Raw genomic sequence first — 22,044 nt, 5'->3', positions numbered from 1 at the left:
TGCTCAGACTGATTCTTGAATGTAGCCTGAATAGAGATTGGAGGAATCAGAACCAGAAGTCTATCACAAAACAGTCCTTCCTTTGTGGTTCTCAGAAATGCAGAGTGAGATGACGCTAGCGCTAGCGGAAGGCCACGGGGCTGCCTCACGTTAGCCCGGGTCTTCTGTTTCAGGTAGGGCCTCCTCCCTCCTCTCCGAGGCGCTCCTGCAGATTTTCTCTAGCCCAGCTGGACCCAATTCATACTAAAGGCTGCCAGGAGTGGGACCATCTGGGTAAGTAGATAAATATATCCACCAATGTGATTGAAACAGATATAAAAAAAAAAACCTTACCAAGATAACTGGTGCCTTGATAACAGTGAAGATAAACAGCTTTATGGAAAATAAATGCAGAACTATTAATTAACAGAAGGAAGTCCTACATAGATGCCAACAAAGATGGTAAGTGAAGGGCTCCAATTCAACCCAATACTTATAACTTCTAGTTATCTCCTAAATATTTAAGAAACTGAGAAAAATAAGATGCTTCCTTCATGTTCCTCTCTCTGCTATACACAGAAATGCAGTGAAGATGATAAAAAAACCAAAAACAAAAGAACAAAATAAAACTAGGAATAAGGATGCCAAAGCAGAGCATCAGGTTTATGTTCTTTTATTTCATTTGACTGTATAATTCTGCATCCTATGTGCCCCTTTAGCTGACTGCTATATTTTATAATCATGATTATTATCATGATTTTCCACCAAGTGGAAAAAATAACTAACTGTTCTTATGTTCTAGGTGAAGGAAGGACATTGTAAGCATAAACAGAGTTGGTCCCAACTGTCTGGACCCCCACATGACCACAGATGACTCAGACACTTCCTCCCTTGCTCTAGTACATATTAATGATCCTTCCAGGCCTGATTGATAGGACAGAAATCTTTGCACAGCCGGTCCAATTTCTATAATGTAGAGCACCATCCATAAATCTAGAAAAATGGATAAAGAATTAAACTATTCTTTTTTTAAATGTTTTTTAAAATTTATTTTTGAGAGACAGAGAGAAATGGTGCAAGCAGGGGAGGGTCAGAGAGAGAGGGATGTACAGAATCTGAAGCAGGTCCCAGGCTCTGAGCTAGACAGCCTGACGTGAGGCTCGAACCCACAAACCGTGAGATCATGACCTGAGCCGAAGTCAGATGCTCAACTGACTGAGCCACCCAGGCGCCCCAAGAATTAAACTATTCTAATGGCCATGGTGACCTCATGGAGCACTGAGTGACTTAAGACTGTTTGTGTATACACAACATGAGGAAAAGACATCAGGGTTATTTTCTGTGGAAAGTCTTGTAGAGGAGAAGGCAATGGCTTGAAAGTTAGAAGATCTGATTTTTAGTCCTCTTTCCATTGCTAAGTAACTGTGTGAATTTGGCCAGGTCACTTATATATTGCAAAGCCTTAGTTTCTCTCATTAGTAAAAGTAGGTAAGTTAGTAATGTTATTTTCAGCTTTACAAGCTCAGGATTTTCATCCATGAAGAACAGAACTGGGACTCAAAAATCCTTTCAGCTTTGAATTGTCTTTTATAAAAAGCAAATTTAAGGCTAAATACTTGACTAAATACTTCATGGGTACAATGTACCCTTTGCATTTCTGGGACCCCTTGGGCTCTGCACTTTCTCCAGAGCAACATTAGGGACTGTTTTGGTTTTTTTTCTTTAGGAGACAGAAGTAGTTTTGCCTGTAGACCTTCCTCTGCTGGTTGACACTCAGCATATTTCCTTCCCCTTTCCTCTCCCTGTAAAATGCAAATTTGTTTTATATTCTATTACTAGTCTTGTCCTAACATAACTTCAGCTCAGGCATGTGCAAATGAAATCCAAGGGACACGGGCCATTGTATGCAAGTAATAGAAAAAGATATTCTCAGAGGGAGGTAACTCTTGCAAGAAAAGTTGTTTGAATGTCATTACAAGGCCTCACATGAAACAAAACAGGTCTGGTTTCCTTGGATTAGCCTCAAAGGCAATACTGCTTATGAATAACAGCAAGAACCTTACTTAGTTTATCTTATCTGCCTGTATTTGAAATAACTGCCATCCACTGGGAGTCCTGTGGTTTTTAGGACACAGACCCATTACTTGTGTCTGAGACCGGATATCCTATTAGACAGTGAGACGATGTGCCAGAGCCTCACCTGCCACCGCCATGGCAGGAATGCTGCTGGCTGGTTTGCTTTGCCTCCCCGTTGGGTTTCTAAAAGCAGGTAAGAATTAGTAAAAGGCAGCAGAAATGGCACATTTGAGAAATGAGGGACACAGGACTCCTTAGCCTCCTGCTGGGGAAGAGAGACTGCCCATAGTGCACAATGGTTTTCAGGATTGGGAGTCTGTCACCCATCCAGCCCTCCCTCCTCAAAGTTCAAAAAGGAGTTGGATGTCATTAGATGGGCAGAATGAAGATGAATCCTTAGCATACTCTGTGAAGCCCCCTGAGGTAGGGAATCTTAAATTACGTAGTAGAAAGGACTTACTCAGTGTGCCTGGGTGGCTTAGTTGGTTGAAAATCTGATTCTTGATTTCAGCTCAGGTCATGATCCCAGGGTCATGGAATCAAGCCCCACGTCGGACTCTATATTGAGCATGGATCCTGCTTAAGATTCTCATTCTCTCTTTCTCCCTCTCTGTATCCCTTTCCCTCTTCCCCTCCCCTGCTTATGCATGCACACACTCTCTAAGTTAAAAAAATTTTATTTAAAAAGAACTTAATGAGTCCTTACTTCTAATGCCATAAAGGGCCAAAGTTCCAATAGCAGAAAGGTGAGGAGTCCTCACATTCACTGCTGTGACAGAGGCGGGGCTGGCTCCCTGCCTGTGGGTCAGGTCTCCTCAGTATCTCGATATTGTCTGTGGAGACAGGTTGGTCTTTTGGAAACTACTCTGATTTGAAATCAGCAACCTGTTGTGTCTCCATGAAAAAACAAAATCACTTCACATCTCTCTCTCAAATTCATTATATCTAACATCCTTTATGTTCTAAAAACTATGGTTCTGGGGGCTGATGGTCAGCATTCTCAACTGCCTGAGTAGAATTATGGCCAGGTGTCTCTTCCTCCCAGTTCTTACTACTGTGGTTTCCCATCCACAGCTTTCTAGGAATGGGGGTTCACAGGAGGAGAAGTGTCCAGGCTATGCATGGAGAAGTCCACCCTGCTCACATTAATGGACTGTTTTCTTAACGTACTCATCCAGGGGCATCATGAAGATGTGAGGAGAGAAAGAGATTCCACAGTATTTAAAAGTCACCCACACATGTGTCCAAGTCTAATGGCCAGTGAAATGTTTTTCCTAATCACTATAGGACCTCTCCAACTCCGATAAGCAGGTGGTGGCTTGCATCAGGTCTTCCCACACCATCCTGGTGCCTTCCCCAGTGACCTGCTGCTCCCACAGATGCACGTGTGACAGAAGAGACCTCCTTCACCACAGTGCCCTTCCCTCAGCCCTTTCTCCTGGGCTGACTCTCTTTGCCTGGTGGGCATAACCACTGTTGCTACCTTTATGATTCAAATGGGTTCCTGACTTCAGATGCTCCTGTGCATTTACTACACTGGATGGTCTTCTTGCCTTATGGTCCTGCCCTGCCTACCACCCTGTTATTTTGCTCCCAAATCACAGTTAGATTCAAACCCTATTTAATTTTTAATTTTTTTGGCTTAAACAACAGAAATTTATTGTCTTAAGATTTTGAAGGCTAGAAGTCCAAGATCAAGGTGTCCACAGGGTTGGTTCCTTGTGAGGGAGAATCTGTTCCATGCTTTGTGCTTGGCTTCTAGTGGTTTTCTGGCAATCTTGGGCATTCTTTGGCTTGTATATGTACTATCTCATCTCTGCTTTCATCTCCAAATAGAGTTCTCCCTGTATGCGTGTCTCTGCCCAAATCTTCCCCCTTATAAGGACCCTAGTCATATTGGGTCAGGATCCCAACCTACTCCAAAATGACCTCATCTTAAATAACGGTGCCTACAATGACCCTATTTCCAAATAAGCCACATTCTGAGGTCCTCAGGGTTATGACTTCAACATGTGAATTTTCAAGGGGGCATGATACAACCCATAACATCATGTAATGGATTCATGTTCTGTCATAAAAAGAAAGAAGAAGCTTTTTATGAAATGGTATGGGAAAATCTCCAAGATGCAAAGAAATCAACATTTCAAATTGTAACAGGCTACACTTTGTGGAAGGAAGGATGAAAGGAAGACATACATATTTGTGTGTGTTCATAAAAATATCGTGGAGTGTTTGTACTAGAAATCACTACCATGTGTGCTTCTGGGGAGGTAGGTACCTGGGTTTCTAGAGGAGAAGGGTGGGAAGGAGAATTTTTAGTGCAAATCTCTTTTATACTCCTCACATTTTGAACCATGAGAATATACCACTTATTCAAAAACTAGATTTAAGCATAATAAGGCAAATTGAATCAAGACTGCTGAACTAGTCTCAAAAAGAATGATCCCAATTTCTGAAGCCCTCAGCCATATGTATGGAGCCCTTTACATACTTGCTCCCCTGGGATTGGGTTTTAGCAGGTTTGTTTTTTCCTAAACTTGCAGGTAAAAAAAAAATCACATCTGATTGTTTAATTTGCTTACAATGATCTCCTCTGTGGACCACCTACCTTCCTCAGATCAAGTAGCATCGTAACATCTTTGGTAGCATTGTTGCTCATCATAGGAACACATTCTATATCAAAGAAATTCACTTTTTGAATTTGCCCCACATGTTCCAAATGTTCTTAATGTCAGGGAATTCCTTTCACACATGGAAGATCTAAACAGATGTGTAAAATATATGTGTGGCAGGTGCACGGGTGAGCTGCCAGAGAGATAGACATGAACCTGGAGAAATGTGGATTATCAGTGGTTCTTAGGGATCCCTCACATTCCTGGAAAAAAATCTAGAAAAAAATGTAGCCCTCCTACCATTCCCATTTTTGGGTCCTTCTTTTACAGAAGTCCTGACGGAATCTATCATGATAATCAACAATAGTGAGCACTTTTGTGGTGACATGTGGAAAAGAATGGCACCTCCAAAAGGAGACCAGCCCACTGGGCTTGGATAGCAGGTGCCCAAGGTGTTCTCAGGGCAGAGCATTTCAAAGATGTTAAAGACCCAGCTTTAAGACTGCCAAGCCGTGTGTCCTTGGGCAACTGCTTACCTTCTCTATTTCCTAGCTGTAGAATGGGGTTATACATACAGTGCCTTCATCATAGAGTTAAGAAGAAGTCTATCAATATATAGAAGGTACTTAGAACAGAACAAAGCCTATCTACTCTTAAGTGATCCCAGCTCCTAACAGACATCCCAGCTCTCACAGTATTTTAGACCCTTGCCTAAGCTGCCTGGGGAGTCACATTTACATCTGGGTTTATTCTGATTATGGCAACAGAATATTCTAGGAGTCATCAGAGATGAGGCTCCAGTGGGCTAGAATTTGACATGAAAAGCAGTCCCCTCAAGGTCCTGCGTGTGCTCTGTGACAGTCTGCATGCTAACCCATATAGGATGCCCCCACAGGCTCTTCCATGTCCCAGGGCTTGTTCAGAAATGGAAATCCGGAGTATGGCTGCTTCCTTCAGCTCTGTGGAAACAACTAGCATCTGTATTAAGGCACACCTAAGCTGGCTGACAGACCAGGGTCCCCAAAAAAACGCTGGCCTGGAAGAAACGACGACAGAGCTGTACGAAAGAAAAGCATCATGAGCGTAAAAAGGTCCCTGCAGACCAGTGGACCCTGAGCAGAGGGACAGTGTGTCCACATGGAGTGTGAGGTTGGGACTGGTCTCCTCAAAGCAGACTCCTTGATGCCCAAACTCTGGGTGCCTGCATGCCCGGGTAAGTGAGGTGTGAGGCAAGGAGGAAATGGATTCAAATAGTGATACGAACTGGACAGAAAATAAATACATAAAATAACATGATAGAGGGAGAGAGAGTGGGGTGTGAGGCCCCATTAGCAGATGTCAAGCCATCTTTAGACCTCTTTTCCTGGATGCTTACCCTCCAAGGGAGCTCATCCTGTCCTGGCCATTTAAATGGCATCTACATTCTGACGGCTCCTGTATTTCTATCTCCAGCTCTCCTCCTCTCCTGATCTCCAGACTTGCATATTGAAATACCTGGCATCTGTGTTAGATACCGGTAGATATAGGGACGACTGGGTAGCTCCGTTGGTTAGGCATCCAACTGGCTCAGGTCATGGTCTCACGGTTAGTGGGTTTGAGCCCCCCACTGGGCTCTGTGCTGACAGCTCAGAGCCTGGAGCCTGCTTCAGATTCTGTGTCTCCCTCTCTCTGCCTCTCCCCTGCTCGTGCTGTCTCTCTCTCCCAAAAATAAATAAAACATTAAAAAAATAAAAAAAGATACCTAGCAGATATAATAGGCTTCTCAAATTTAACATCTGCAAACTCAAATTCTGAGTTCTCAGCCCCTCAGGCTCTCTTCTCCTGTCTTTCCCATTTTGATTCATGCTGTGAAAACTGACCTAATTGCATCCTTGATTTTTCTCTTTCTCTCACACATATGGTAAACATGTAATTTACTATCCAAACTATCACTTTTGAGAGTTAAATGAGGGGTTATTAATAATTAGGCAGGATAACAGGTATAAACTAAGATATATACTTTATATTCTATTTTAACCCATAGGATTTAAAAATATGATCCTAATCAGATTCCTTCTGATGTCTTGCTCACTCTGGTCCAAATCCATCACTTGTCATCTGACTACTGCACTAACTTCTGAGTAGGTTTTCTATCTGTTTTCATGTGTATTGTGTGCTGACAGCATTACAATGCAAGCTATGGGAGGGCAGAACCCCTGTCTATAATGTGGAAAACAGCTTTTCTTACATATAGCACAGAAACTTCTAGAAGCCTAGAATGGGAAGTGTTAAGAGTTTCTGCCTCTGGAGAGAACTGAAGGAAGGGAGCTTGATAAAGGGAGTTAAAGGTGGGAGGAAATTTACTTTTAAATACACACTCTTTTGTTTGGTTGGGTTTTTTTTAAAACTGTGCGCATACACTATTACTGTAAATTAAAAACCACTGCTACATGGGGAATTATTCTCCAAGAAAGCCATATTCTATCTCTGTAGTCTATTTATATGCTTTCCTTTTCCCATAACTCTGGAGAAAAGATAGAAAAAAGATCCCACTTCATTTCAAACTGTGTCAGCTGAGTTAAAAACCTACATCTCGATTTAACTCTTTGTGAATTACATAAGAATTGAGCTGTTTCTTTGCTTATTCATTTACTTAGGGGGCCTGCGTGGCTTAGTCGGTTGAGTGTCTGATTCTTGATTTCAGCTCAGGTTATGATCCCAGGGGCATGGGACCGAGCCCCACCTTGGGCTCTGCGCTGAGCATAGAGCCTGCTTGAGATTCTCTCCCTCTCTCTCTCTCTCTCTCTCTCTCTCTCTCTCTCTCTCTCTCTCTCTCTCTCTCTCGTGTTGCCCCTCCCCCTGCTCACATGCATGTGCTTTCTCTTAAAACAAAACAAAACAAAAACAAAATAAGGAATTGAGCTATTTAAATTGGGGCATGTAGTATTTTCTAAGAACTGCCTTATCTATTAAAGGTGGTCTAGTTAACAACTGTCTAATATGTCCCACGTATTGTGTCATTCAATACCCCTTGGATGCAGCTGACAGGAGATCGGTCTCACTTTACATGTGAGGAAGGATAGGCAGAGACAGGCAAAGTACTTAACCTGTGTAAAGTCACACAACTAGGAATCACCCGCCAGAGTACAGATTTGAATCCAGACCTGTCGAACTCCAAAGCTGGTGTCTGTAATGATTACCTGGCACTAGATTTATCTTGGTGTAATTGCTTTAGGAGATGCAGCATGTCAGCCAAATTTCTCCCTTCAGTTTCAGTTGTACCTTTATTATCCAAGTCACCACCTAAAAGACCTTGGTGTGAGGCTATAATAGAGAATATCTAGCAAATCTTACTCCATGGGAAGTGGCACTGAAGTGATCTTCTCCACGAACAGTAGACATGTGGGCTGGTGTTCATGTAAGATGATGGTGACTTTTCCTCAACTGTGATCTGCACAAAGCCAAGTGAAAACTGAAGTGCTCACCTGCCTAATTCAAGTTCAGTCTCTCTCACACATACTTGAATGGTTGACTTCCCCCAGTATAATATTAAGACCTCGAATATTCCATTTTAGGCTGTGAGACTAATCTAACCCAAGAGTCTATCTTTCTGAAGGGCCAGTACTGCTTTAATAAAAATAAGTGACTTAAGTTAACCTGAGGCTTATTATAGCTATAGCTTGCATAGCTGAAGTTTTTTATTGAATGGAATAGGGCACTGTCCATCAAAGGAGAAATCTTTTTCTAAAGTAATTATATGTTCTTATTCCATCCATCAAAGGACCAAAGTATAGTGCCTATTTTGATCAGGAAACAGTGCTAATTTTTAACATGATCCCAAATCACTGAGTGACCCTGAGGGTAATGTCTTACAGTTTAAGGAAAGTTAATTAATAAATTTGGAGCACAGTAGAAGCTTAAACCCTAGGAACCACTTCCACACCATCCACCATCCAATTAGCTTCTCACCTAAATCACAGAGTAAGCACATGCCTAGAGACATGCAAACTACATTTACCAACACAAAGTGGATTAGTGATTGGAATAATTAATCAACTGGCAGATTCAAGCTTAAAATTTCATGGTTGACTGACTTGCCTAATGATGGCTTGAACTATCCATAATATGACTAAAAAATATAGGGTTACCATTTTCATTCATCATTATCAAATTAGCTAGTTGTCTTAGCAATAACTGACTTATATAGGTAGAGTTTCTTAATACGTAAATTTTAGTAACCAGTGAAACTAAAAATATTAGTTCTATGTCTATTTTCATTGCCTTGTGCCTGACTGATAGTACATGTCCACTTAAATTCCAGGATATTTAATAAAAGTGGTAAAGTTGGATTTATAAGTTATCAAGGAATCTATATGATAGTAATAATGGATACCATTCACTGAGAGCTTAAAAAGTCATTAGCCTTGGGGCGCCTGGGTGGCTCAGTTGGTTAAGCCTCCGACTTTGGCTCAAGTCATGATCTCACGTTCATGGGTTTGAGCCTTGCGTCGGGTTCTGTGCTGACAGCTCAGAACCTGGAGCCTGCTTCAGATTCTGTGTCTCCCTCTCTCTCTGACCCTCCCTGCTCATGCTCTGTCTCTCTCTGTCTCAAGAATAAATAAAAAACATTAAAAAAAGTCATTAGCCTCATGTTCAGAGACCTTAAAAAACATACATTAACCCGTAACCATAAGAAGAAGGTATATTCCCACTTAGTGTAGAAAACCAAAGCATGAAGAGATTAAGTACCTTGCCTATATTTGGGAAGTGGTGGAACTGGACTATTACATAACCACTAAAAATCCTGTTTTAAAGATTATTTGATGATAGGGGAAAATGTTCACCAGTTAATTAAAAAATAGAATACAAATCTCTTATGTGTATTTGTGTCTCAGGCATAGACAGATACATAATCATAGTTTACTGAATATATATTTAGGTGGTTACAAAGCCTGAAAGGTAATGTACTCAGTGGTTAACAATTACAATGGACAGGGGGTGATTTGTCTTCTCTTCCAGTATTTTTTTTTTGAATGCCAAAATGTATTAGTTTGAGTATGTATCATTTTGAGGATCAGAAAAGATGCAGTAATACTATTTTTAGAAATTGTTCTAGAAGCTGTCAAAAATTTAAACAAACCAATTGCCATAAAATAGGAAAAGCCAAAGGGCTGTCCTTTTAAACAATAACCCAGACCTCACTGGCATGCAGAAATTTTCTATTAATACCTGAAGCATCAGCTATTGCAGGGACATCTAGGCACTCAGCCGGTGAAGTGTCCAACTCTTGATTTCTGCTCAGGTCATGATCTCATGATTCGTGAGTTTGAGCCCTGTGTCAGGCTCTGTGCTGCAGAATCCCTGTTTGGGATTCTCTCTCCCTTTTTTCTCTGTCCCTCCTCTGCTCACACTTTTTTGCTCCCTCTCAAAATAAATAAATAAACATTAAAAATGTTTTTAAAAAAGAACCTGCTAATTCCAGTGCAATTTAAAATGTTCTTGAGCTGGGCTGTCCAATGGTACTTTGCATGATGATGGGAATGGCTACCAAAGGGCAGTACATGTATAGGGCATTCGAAATGTAGCTAGTATAACTAAGAAACAGAATTTTACATTTTATTTTATTACAATTATTTTAAACCTAAATGGCCCACATGGCTAGTGCCCGCTGTGCTGGACAGTGCAGCTCTAGAGACTACAAAAAAATGGAGGAGAATTTGCAAATTTCTCAAAAAAAGCCAGTATAACTATTACCTGAAAATAATAGAAATGTAAACTATGGATGAATTTCACATATGAATATCAGGGTAAAAATAAGTAAACTACAAATACAATCTAGCATACGTTAGAATAGTATGTATTAAAGATTCAGGATGGTTTGATATTGAGAAATCCATTAATGTAATATACTCCTACTAACAGATCAAGAGAGAAAACTCAGACCATAGCTGTTGAAAAGGTATTTGTTAACATTATACCTCCATCTTGACTAAAATGATAAAATCCTCATTAAGGGTCATTAAGACCATTATGTATGAAAATATATAGAGAACTCTTAGAACATATAATATTGTATATACTTCTGTATAATATTACCATTATTATTAAGGTACTATAAGGCATGTTATAATCATTAAAAAATGATTTATATAGGAAAATGATATTTCATTTATAATAGCAACAATTTATTTAAAATGGGTATTATTAAATATCTAGGGATAAACATAAGAAAAATGTGCAAGGTTATATAAGAAAATTTAAAAATGCTAGTAGGAGGGGTGCCTGGGTGGCTCAGTTGGTTGAGTGTCCGACTTCGGCTCAGGTCACCATCTCATGGTTCATGGGTTTGAGCCCCGCATCAGGCTCTGTGCTGACAGCTCAGAGCCTGGAGCCTGCTTCAGATTCTGTGCCCCTTTATCTCTCTGCCCTTCCCCTGTTCATGCTCTGTCTTTCTCTGTCTCTCAAAAATAAATGTAAAAAAATTTTATAAAAAAAAAATAAAAATGCTAGTAGGAAACAAAAAAGAATCATTGAAGAAAGGGTAAACACATACAATACTTGAGAAGACAACATCATAAGGTTATAAATTATTCTATAAATTTAAAAAAGATAACAGTGATTCTAAATTTAGATAAAAATAGACAAAAAAAGTGATTATAGAGAAATAAAGGAAGATTATGTGCTAAATATTATTATACTGCTAAATATTACAGTGCTAAAGTACTCAAAATAGTATGGTCATGGAGTGTGAATAGAGTACAGTTTAGAGGACACAGACATAGAACCTAATACATATGAGTATTTAATATATGCTGAATGGGGATACTGCATTATGAGGGGGAGGAAGATTAATTACTGAATAAATACCAGTCATAAAATCTAGTAGGTGGGCCATCTGGAATGAAACAATGTTGGCTCTCTACTTAATTCTTTATTGCTGAGATAAGTTCTCTGTAGATTAATGACAATCATAAAAGTGAAATAAAAAATAGTGGATGGAAATGAAAGAATGTTTTCCTATAGTCTTGGGCTGTAGAAAATCTTATTACACAAAACTCAGGAGCTATATAAAAAGGTAAGTTCAATTATTTAAAGCCCCCAAATTCCTTCATGGCAAAAAGCACCACAGATAAATCAAAGGCAATGACAAACTGGGGGGAAAAACTGTCAGTTTTCAGTTGGTTAACTCCTATGACTAGCAGTCTTCTCTTCAATTTCTTTGACTTACACAGATCAGTAAGAAAATGACCAACAACTTAACTGAAAAGTGGTCAGATAATTAAGCAGGTACTCTGGAGAAAAAAATTTCACTTTTCCTATTTTGCTTGAGAAAATGTCCAACGTTACTTGTGATAAGAAAATGTGACATGATTTTTGAATTATCACATTGCATACAACAAAAAGGTCTAACATCTTTTGCCAAGGATATGGGAAAACAGTATTATTAGTATATTGTTGTATATGTTAGTATAAAAAGTACTATACTAATGTTTATATTAGTATAAACAGTATTAGTTTAGCACTGGTTAATATGAATATGAAACTTCATTCAACCTTTTTGGCAGGCTTTGGGCAATATCTATCATAGTTTGATATACATATACCATTATGCTAGTTGTGAAACTTCCAAAATTTACCTTAGAGGTATACTCAAAAATGTGCTTAGTGCCACACATACATTTTTTTTTTAACAGAGCTGGTTTAATAGATGTGAAATATGCAGAAAATAAAATGTTATACAGTTGTTAAAAATGAGAAGGGAGCTTTTACTGAGTGTGGAGATGACTAATTTCCAAGAAGTGAGAAATTAGGGTATAGAGTTAAGTGTGCCATTATTTGTTGAAAAATGTGTGTGTTTGTACATTTGCTGCTGAAGCAAGCAAAAATGTGTGTGTGTTCATAAGCACATGAAGTATCCCTGGGAAAGAAGATATTCCAGAAAGATGGCCGGATAATTGAGGGACAGACAGGGAAGGCAATTACTCTTAACTTCATTTTATACCTGTGCATTTACACTAAGTATATCTTATCTGATCCAAAAATTAATTGCTTTTTAAAATAGCTTTTATTTTTCATCTTCTTTTTTTTCTTCCATTCACCAGGAGGAAAGCCTGGCTTTTCCCCAAATAATGTTGCCACTATCAGCACAATCTCAGCTCATTCTTCTTTTCCCCTTTATTATGTGCCTAAATAAATAATTGTCCAAAAGCATGAGCAATAGGAATGTGGGACAAAGCACCTCAATGTTACAGAACAATACTAGTAAATATGAAAACATGTGGATGTGGGAAAGATCCAAAAAACTATATGGCAAATGATAACAGTGTTTATGTTGAGTGGGGGCATAATAGGTGATTTTGCTTTTGTCTTGGTATTTTCTGTGCTTTCCAAAGTTTATATAATAATATGCATTACTTTCTATAGTAACTTTTAATTAAACATTTTTTTGCTACCCACCTGGTTCCTGTCCCTGGCATTTGCATATCGAAACCGCTGGATATAGTAGAAGACCAGCCACGCGAGGGAGATGATCATCAGGACAATGAAGGAGATTGAGACAAACACAACCGAAGTGCGGCTCACGTATTTCTGCAAGTTCCGGGTTCCAATGGTGATGTACATGGTCACGGTGATGTTCCTTTCCAGAAGGCTTACTATCTCCTTCCCTTTTGGTTCAGGAATCATTATTGCCACAATGTCTTCAACACCTGTCATGACAGAGGCAAGAGAGAGACAATAAGGATAAGGGGATAAGGGAGAGAGGGAGAAAAATCATAGTAAACTGCCGAGACAAGGTAACACGTAGCCAAACAATGACTACTTTCGATAAATTCTATGCCAGATCTAATAGCTGGAAATGGAGTCGAATTCTCAACCTCCTTCAGCTACCTTGGGAGGCTGCAGTCTTACAGAGGAGAAAAGAACCTAAATTGAACTCATGACTTTGGTACCATGAGGTTCTGATCATGCTACTCTGTAGCCCTTTAAGGCACTGACACGGGTCTGGAAAGGTGGATCCTTCCAGTCTGCAGTTCTCTGTGGCATTTCACAGACACTGAGGAGGGGAAGTGGCCCCTACTACTCTGTAGCAAAAGCGTAAAATGCCCAGTTCTATGCTGCCCGTCTGCATATTCTCTTTCCTCCTCATGGCACTAGGAATTCTCAATTCTCTATCATTTCTAAGGCAATTTTCTCCTATGCTGAGTACCCACAGTAACCCCAAATCTGTTTCTTTCAAGCTCTAATGATTTGTAAACATAAAATCGTGGTCTCAGAACTATTTTCTGCTTATTTTACCTAACTCAATGTAAACAGCTTGCATTTCCTCATACCAAGCAAAGGGATGGTGGAGGCTGTACAGATAATTTCAAAATTGTTTTACCTCAACTGTCAAATACTCTTCTACCACAATATCCATTATTGGAGAGTTTGAAGCAAAAGTGGCAAATTTTGAGGGGTTGAGTTACCTGGGTCATTGTCCCTTTTCTTTACGATACTGTGAGAGGCACAGCCTCTTCCTGAGAAGTTCTGGGGACTCTGCAGTGAGTCTTTAGTAAGGATATGGTTTCAGCTCCAAAATGACCAAATCAACATGTCACTGGGGCTGGTACTTGACCTAGAATGTTAATTTCATTTTCACAAGGATAGGTTCTCAGGTATCAGCCCAATTTATGCTCATAAAGGTCTTTAAGAGTTCCACTTCTATATGGACACAGTCTATCCCTGGGGTCACTACAAACTGAAAGGTGCAATTTTGCATTTAGGATGTTGTAAATTTAGGGCGAAATTAAACACTGCGATAGCCACTTAAAGCTGGCCTTGTTCATGTGCAGAGGTCAGTCAGCTACCGGAACTACCAGATTACATTTGCTCAGAGTGTTAGAAGCTCTTAGAGGCTACTTAGGGCTTTCATTTGACCTTGATCTCTACGCAAGTTTTCAATCCTAAATTCCTTGATAGAATAAATATTTTAAAAGCTAACTACATACAAAGGTATCTGTGTGTGCTACATCAATTATATATATTTTAAAATTCTTAAAATCTTTGTATTGATCCAATGGTACAAATCATAAAGCCACATGGTGTTTAGATTTGGCTGTTATTTCTGGGAATTACTGAAGCCGATGGCTTGAATTTCAACTTTGTAGAATATTACTGACAATTCTGATGGTCTTTCTCTTTTCATGTTTACTTTGGCTAATGGCTGCCTGTGGTCTGGGGTTTTGTGAGGGATTAAGGCTGCTGATGGGTTTTGTCTCTGCAGAAATATGATCTTCTGTGTATACTGGACTAATCTGGCCTGGCGAGGCTCACTCCAGTGCTGGAGCCCTTTTAGAGGTATTTAAGTAGAGGTAGAATTATAATTTTTCACTTAATTTACTTCCATACTTATATTTTTGAAACATGTCTATTCAAGACTGTAGAATGCGATTTTTGAAGATGGGATCTTGGGTTGTTTATGAGACCGTGTATGCTCCGACTTGTACAAATTCTACATTTTTCTTCCTATTTCAGTCCTTTTAATTATCTATTTTTATTGAAGTATAGTTGGCATCTAATGCTGTATTAGTTTCAGATGTACACCATAGTGATCTAACAATTCAATTATGCTATGCTCACGTGATAGGTTTTACATTTTTTAGCAGTTAAATTTTATTAATATATTCCTTTATGGCTTTCCCACTCAAAATGATAGACATCCTCATTGAAAATGGCTTCTCAAAATGTGATTTTTTACATTTAAATATTAAACAACCTGGATGTGATTTAGTAACAATATTTACTGAGCTCCTATAATGTAATGTGATGAGCAGAGAAGAGACAGGGTGTAGTTTATTTTTCCCCTAAATTCTCAGATCTGTTTGGATCTACTTTTGGACTTTACAGTAAGGTTTACCTGTGTTTTGCTGAACTTGCAGCAGACTGCTTTAGTTGTGTAGTTTTTAACATATCTATTACCTGGTAGCCTAACTCTGTGTTCACTAACTCTCCTCCGTACAACTTTCCTATTATCTGCTTGTACTTAAAAGACCACAGAGCCTAAGAGTGAAGAGTCAAACGTCAGCTCAGCATTTTAAAAACAGGCAACAAAATTTTAGATATCCACCAAGTTTTAAATTACATCATCATCCATTTTTAGGGACCTAAGAGAACATTTCCTCTTCCTGTAGGGTAAAGTGTAATTAACTATTTTAAAGTGTTTATTTCAAACTTGAGTGCTTAGTTAACACTGCCTGTGTTTGTACCCCTGGTGTACCTTCACAATAGAGGATGAGAACTTGGAAAGAGAAACAGTGAAAATGGCAGTGAGGCAGTTCTATTCATTTAGCCTAAACTTTACTCATTATTCTAGGGCTTATGATAATAAAAACAAATAGATGGGATGCTTGGATATTTCTCTCTGTGCATTCGGCTGTAGGTTATTGTGCATGGTAAGAAGGGTATTATGCACTTCTCCCAACAGACACAGTCGTTAGGAGTTTAGGTACTAAGGACACGCAAAAACAGTATAATGAAGTGAATCTGGATGAATTATCTCATCAGTCTCATCAGTGCACATAATCCAGGGTGAAAACTACTACAGTGTCTCATATGTTCAAAGGAGACATGTGTACCAATGTGAGCAATCAAATCACTCCCTGAGCTCTGCTTCATTTTGAAATGTGCAGCTGCAGTGTCTGGGAGAAGCCAGTGGACTCTCCCCAGGTAAGCGGGCCTGTAATTGCTTCTGGGTGGAGAGGTGCCGGGGAGGAGGGTGCAGGGGGGAGAGAAGCGGGGGTGAGAAGGCACTGAAAGCCTGAGTTTTCTCAGAGTTACATGTAGCCCTAAGTATCTAATCTAGGACACATGGGAGGCTCAGGGAAGAGAAGTTAACAAGTAGCAGATTTTGTGGGGATAATAAATATCTACAGAGACCCTACTATTTGGGCGATTCTGTGTTTATTGTAACACCTAATCATTCTAATATTGAGAGCGTTTTTTTGTGAAATTATGTCAGCGGACCCTTTATTCCCTCCCAAAGGAAGTGTATACTGCTGAGTGATTGCTGTTATATAATGATTGTGTATTCTGGAAAAGCTCCTCAGCCCTGTGAGACAATGTGTGACTAGCACACATAGGACCTGGTGGCCAGAAAAACAGCAAGGGACGCTCTGTATTTTTAGTGCTTCTGTTCCCAGGAGAGTGCTTAATTGCCATGATGTCATTTGGTTATGCAGATAGTAAGGGATCAGAGCAAAAATTCAGGAAGCTAAAAGATGATTAATAACCAGAAGGTCCTTTACTTATAAATTCAAAATCAGGTTGTTTAAACATTGCATTAAGAGGGTGTCTAGAACACCAGCAGAGACCTAGACATTTTATAGTCTGGCAGCCCTGTTCCTCCCTGTGCATCTGGGAGAGTGCTAATGTCCCTCCTAGGTTCCTGTGATCAAAAGTCCTTTTTCAATTCTCTGTATCCTCTACGGAGGGCCTTTTGGAATTTAGGCAATAAGAAAAGGCTACAGGTGTTCCATTTGTAGAGAGTTTCTATTTATATACCTAATATTTACTATTTTTTTGATCAGCTCCTAAGGATCACCTATTCTTGTGACATAATTATATAAACAGATCTTAAAAACTGCAAAGTATTTCCATAAATGTAAAGTATTACCACTTAATTAAAAATATTTTTAATAAACAGAGATGTAAAAATCCTAAATAAAGCACTCACAAATAGAACTCAACAATACAGTAAAAGAATCATCATGATCAAGTGGGATTTATTTAAGGAATATGAGGAATATTAGAAAATATATTAATGCTTTTTAATACATTAAGAAATTAAAGGAACAAAGCCTAGGATCATCTTGTGTAGCTAGGTGTCCTTCAGAATCTGGTCTCTTTCTTGTCTACAGTATTAGTGCTTTAGGTAGGCACAGGCTGACCAGTGCAAAGTGTTCATTTGCAGCCTCCCTAAGCAGCTAAATGTGGCTATGTGATTAATATTTCGGCACTGAGATGTGAATGAAGATGACGGTTGCCACTCTAGGGTCTTATCCACAAAGGATGGAGTCTGTGCTCCCCAGATTGTCTCCCCATTTCCCTGACTTCAGCTAAGCTTCTTGGAGAAGGAAGTTACAGGTCGAGAATGGCACCCATTCCTGATTCTTATTAAGAACAGTATGAGGGAATTTCCTTAATGTGATAAAGAAGATCTTCCAGACGTAGCATACTGAATGGAGGAAATAACACTAGAAGCTCTCCAACTCAAATCATGAGTAAGACCAGGAAGAGCCAACATTTAGAGTAGGAGTGATATCTGGCACAAAGAGACATAGAAACTGGAGTGTAAATCTTGGAAAGGAAGAGTGCAAGCTGTCATTATTTGAGAAAATCACATGACCACCTCGAAAAGCCAAGATAATTTAGCTTTTAAAATTAGAAGAGGGGCACCTGGGTGGCTCAGTCAGTTGAGCATCCGGCTTCGGCTCAGGTCATGATCTCATGGTTTGTGGGTTCGAGCCTGGCGTTGGGCTCTGTGCTGACAGCTCAGAGCCTGGAGCCTGCTTCTGATTCTGTGTCTCCCTCTCTCTCTGACCCTCCCCTGCTCGCACTGTCTCTCTCTGTCTCTCAAAAATAAATAAAAAGCATAAAAAATTAAAATAAAATAAAATTAGAAAACATTCAAGTCAAGCACCTGAGTAGTTCAGTCAGATAAGCATCCAACTTCGGCCCAGGTCATGATCTCACACAGTTCATTAGGTCAAGCCCCACGCCAAGCTCTGTGCTGGCAGCTCAGAGCCTGGAACCTGCTTTGGATTCTGTGTTTCCCTCTCTCTCTGCCCTCCTCCCCCCAACTCACACTCTGTATCTCTCTCTCAAAAATAAATAAAAAACATTAAAAATTTTTTAAAATTAGAAGAACATTCAGTAAATACATGATTCAAGATTCACATTGAGAATGAAGAACTTTCTGTATGCCAGTAATATCTAATCAGAAAATGTAACAGAAAAAAACGATCTATACATAACAGCAACAGATGTCATAAAATATTTAAGCATACTCCTAAGAAACACTAGCCCCATATGAGCAAAACTGCACAGGGGCGCTGGGGTGGCTAAGTCGGTTAAACATCTAACCCTTGATTTCAGTTCAGGTCATGATCTCAGGGTTTGTGAAACTGAGCCCCTTGGGATTCTCTCTCCCTTCCTCTTTGCCCCCCACCCCAACTCGTGTACTCATGTGTGCCCGAGTTCTCTCTCAAAAATAAATATTAAAAAAAGAAAACTGATAAAGCTTCTCTGAAAGACGTAAAAAATTTCTGAAGTAGATTTCAACTTAACCTGTTATTTAGTGTTATATAGTTTCCATACACATGTAATTTTTAAAGTTATCCATTTGTAACTATTACTATTTTATTGTTTCATTATGGTCAAGGAACACAGGTTCTTGATATTATTCCTTAATCGTCTAAAACATTTTAGGGGGATAAATATTCCATTTGTGTCCAGAAACATTGTATTCGAGGCCATTCTTTATTTGGTATATATCTCTTATTGATTAGGCTTATTGATTACATTCAGATTTTCCATATCTCTGCTTATTTTTGTTTACACGATTGGCTGAAAGGGGTGTGTTACAGTGTCTCATACAACTGTTGCTCTGTTTTCTCTCTGAAGTTTTGTTCATTTCTGCTTATTATTTTGAGTTTCTATGGTAAACTGCATATGCATTCATGATGATTTTATCATAATATATATTGTTTGCTGGGGACAGGTCTGAGGTCATCAAGATTCTTGGTCTTTGTAAGTCATCTGCTCTTCCTTTTTATAACCTTTTGAAATTAACATTTTTTAATGTTTATTTATTTTGGAGAGAGAGAGTGTGAGTGGGTGAGGGGCAGAGAGACAGGGAGACACAGAATCCCAAGTGGGCTCCACGCTCTGAGCTGTCAGCACAAAGCAAGATCATGACCTGAGCTAAAGTCGAATGCCTAACTGACTGAGCCACCCAGGCACCCCAATAATCTTTTGAAGTTATCAGTGAGAACAGTCTTTGATGTTTTTTTTTTAAATTTTTTTAAAATGTTTTATTTAGTTTTTTGATACAGAGAGAGACAGAGCATGAGAGGGGGAGGGGCAGAGAGAGAAGGAGACACAGAACCAGAAGCAGGCTCCAGGCTCTGAGCGGTCTGTACAGAGCCTGACGCGGGGCTCGAACCCATGAATGTGAGATCTGACCTGAGCCGAAGTCGGAGGCTTAACTGACTGAGCCACCCAGGCGCCCCAGTCTTTGATGCTTTTTAATGTTACCACATGTATGAGTATTCATCGGTAGTTTGGTAGCACACTAGTGCTGCCTTATCCATGGTTTCCGTTCCAGGCAGTTAACTACAGTCCAGAAGCACGTGGTCGTCCTCCTGACTTATCATCAGAAGGTCCATAGTAGCCCAACACTATGTCAGAGTGCCCACACCATTCACTTCACTCCGTCTCATCGTGTAGACATTTTATCTCACAGGGTCACAAGAGGAAGGGAGACTGCAGTACAATAAGGCATTTTGAGAGAGAGAGACCACATTCACATAACTTTTATTACAGCATATTATAGTTCTTCTATTTTATTAGTTACTGCTGTTACTCTCTTATTCTGCCCAACTTATAAATTAAGCTTCTATAGGTTTGTAGAGGAACAAAACAGCATATCCAGGGTGTGGTACTATCTGTAGTATCCCCTGGGGTCCTGGACACTCTCCTGCAGGTCACAGGGGATTATTGTCCACAAACACTTTCAATCTGAGGTATTTCATTACTTTATTTTTAAAACATGTGTCTTCACTTATCAAATATTTCCTCCTATATATTTTTTCTCTCCTGTGGTTCCTATTATCTTGTTAGTGGTATTGATTCTATTTTTATACTTTTGCTCTCTCACTAAAAAACAACCATTTTTGTTTTGAAATAATTGTAGACTAATAGAGGCAAAAGTAGTACGCAGAGGTCCCATGCACACATCTCCCAACTTCCCCCCGTGGTGGCCTCCGACATATTACAGTGCATTATCAAAACACCAAGTTGACTGGGACATTATAATTAACCAGATTATAGAATTTAGACTTCACCAGTTTGGGCATGTGCAGATTTTTAAAATGTCTTTGTGTAAAATTCCATGACATTTTATCACACATGTGGAGTCATTTTGTCACTACCACAATTAAAATACTGAAATACTCCACCATCAAAAAAGAACTCTCTTCCCCTCCTTTTTCCTTTCCCTAGTCTCTGATGTCCACTTATCTACTCTCCATCTCTAGAATTTTATCATCTCTTGAATGTTATAAATGGAATCTTATAGGAGAGCTTGGGTGGCTCAGCTGGTTAAGTGTCTGATTCTTGATTTCAGCTCAGATCACGAGCTCACAGTTTGTGGGATTTAGCTCCACGTCAGGCTCTGCACTGACAGCGTGGAGCCTGCTTGGGATTCTCTCTCGCTCCCTTCTCTCTGCCCCTCCTTGGCTCACACACACACACACTCTCTCAAATAAATAAACTAAAAACTCAAAAAGAACCCCTTATAAATGGAATCTTACAGAATGTAACAGCTTGATATTGGCTTTCTTTTTTTTAATCAGCACAAGGCCCAAGCTGTTGCACCTATCAGTAATTCACTTTTTTTTTTTTTTTAACTGATGAATGGTATGCTATGGTATGGAATATTTAACCACAGTTGAACTATTCACCCATTGTTGGATATATGCGTTGCCTCCAGGTTTTGGCTATTAAGACTAAAGCCACTATAACAGATAGTGTACAAGAGTTTGTGCGGACGTAAGTTTTCCCCTCTCTGGGATGGATGCCAAGGACAGCGTTGTTAGGTTGTATGGTAGCTGCATGTTTGGTTTTTAGAAGAAATTACTGGATTGTTTTCTGGAGAGGCTGTATCGTTTTACATTCCCACCGGCAATGTGTGAGTGATCCAGTGTCTCAGCGTCCTGGCCAGCATTTGGAATTACCACTGTATTTTAGCCCTTCTGATAGGTATATGGCAGTGTCATTGTGTCTTTTATAATTTCTCTTCATCTATTCTCTGCTAACAGCTTAGAGTCTGGAGCCTGCTCGGGATTCCGTGTCTTCCTTTCTCTCTGCCCCTCCCCTGCTCACACACACACTCTCTCAAAAATAATAATACATTAAAAAAATAATGGTGGTACTCTTCAGGTCTCGTTACCTCTGCCTGCGAGTTCCTATTTCTCTGGAGGAATCAGCTAGGCTGCCCAGTCATATTTTCTTTTTCCTTTTTTTTAAATTTTTAAAAAATGTTTTTTATTTATTTTTGAGAGACAGAGAGAGGCGGCTAGAGCAGGGGAGTGTCAGAGAGAGAGAGAAAGACACAGAATCAGAAGCAGGCTCCAGGCTC

General features: G+C 39.5%; 1 protein-coding gene across 1 annotated transcript in view; it reads right to left on the bottom strand.

Moving 5' to 3' along the window:
* Nucleotides 1-22,044, bottom strand: part of RNF150 (ring finger protein 150) — a 249,739-nt gene that overhangs the window by 82,257 nt on the left and 145,438 nt on the right. The window contains exon 2 of the mRNA XM_029940745.1: nucleotides 13,104-13,354. Coding sequence (XP_029796605.1) covers nucleotides 13,104-13,354 — 251 coding nt within the window. The remainder of the gene's footprint in view (nucleotides 1-13,103; nucleotides 13,355-22,044) is intronic.

This window comes from Suricata suricatta, chromosome 1, assembly GCF_006229205.1.
Source record: "Suricata suricatta isolate VVHF042 chromosome 1, meerkat_22Aug2017_6uvM2_HiC, whole genome shotgun sequence".
Classification (NCBI taxonomy): domain Eukaryota; kingdom Metazoa; phylum Chordata; class Mammalia; order Carnivora; family Herpestidae; genus Suricata; species Suricata suricatta.
Note: the sequence above shows the minus strand (reverse complement) of the source record. Positions and strands in the feature narration are given on the sequence as shown.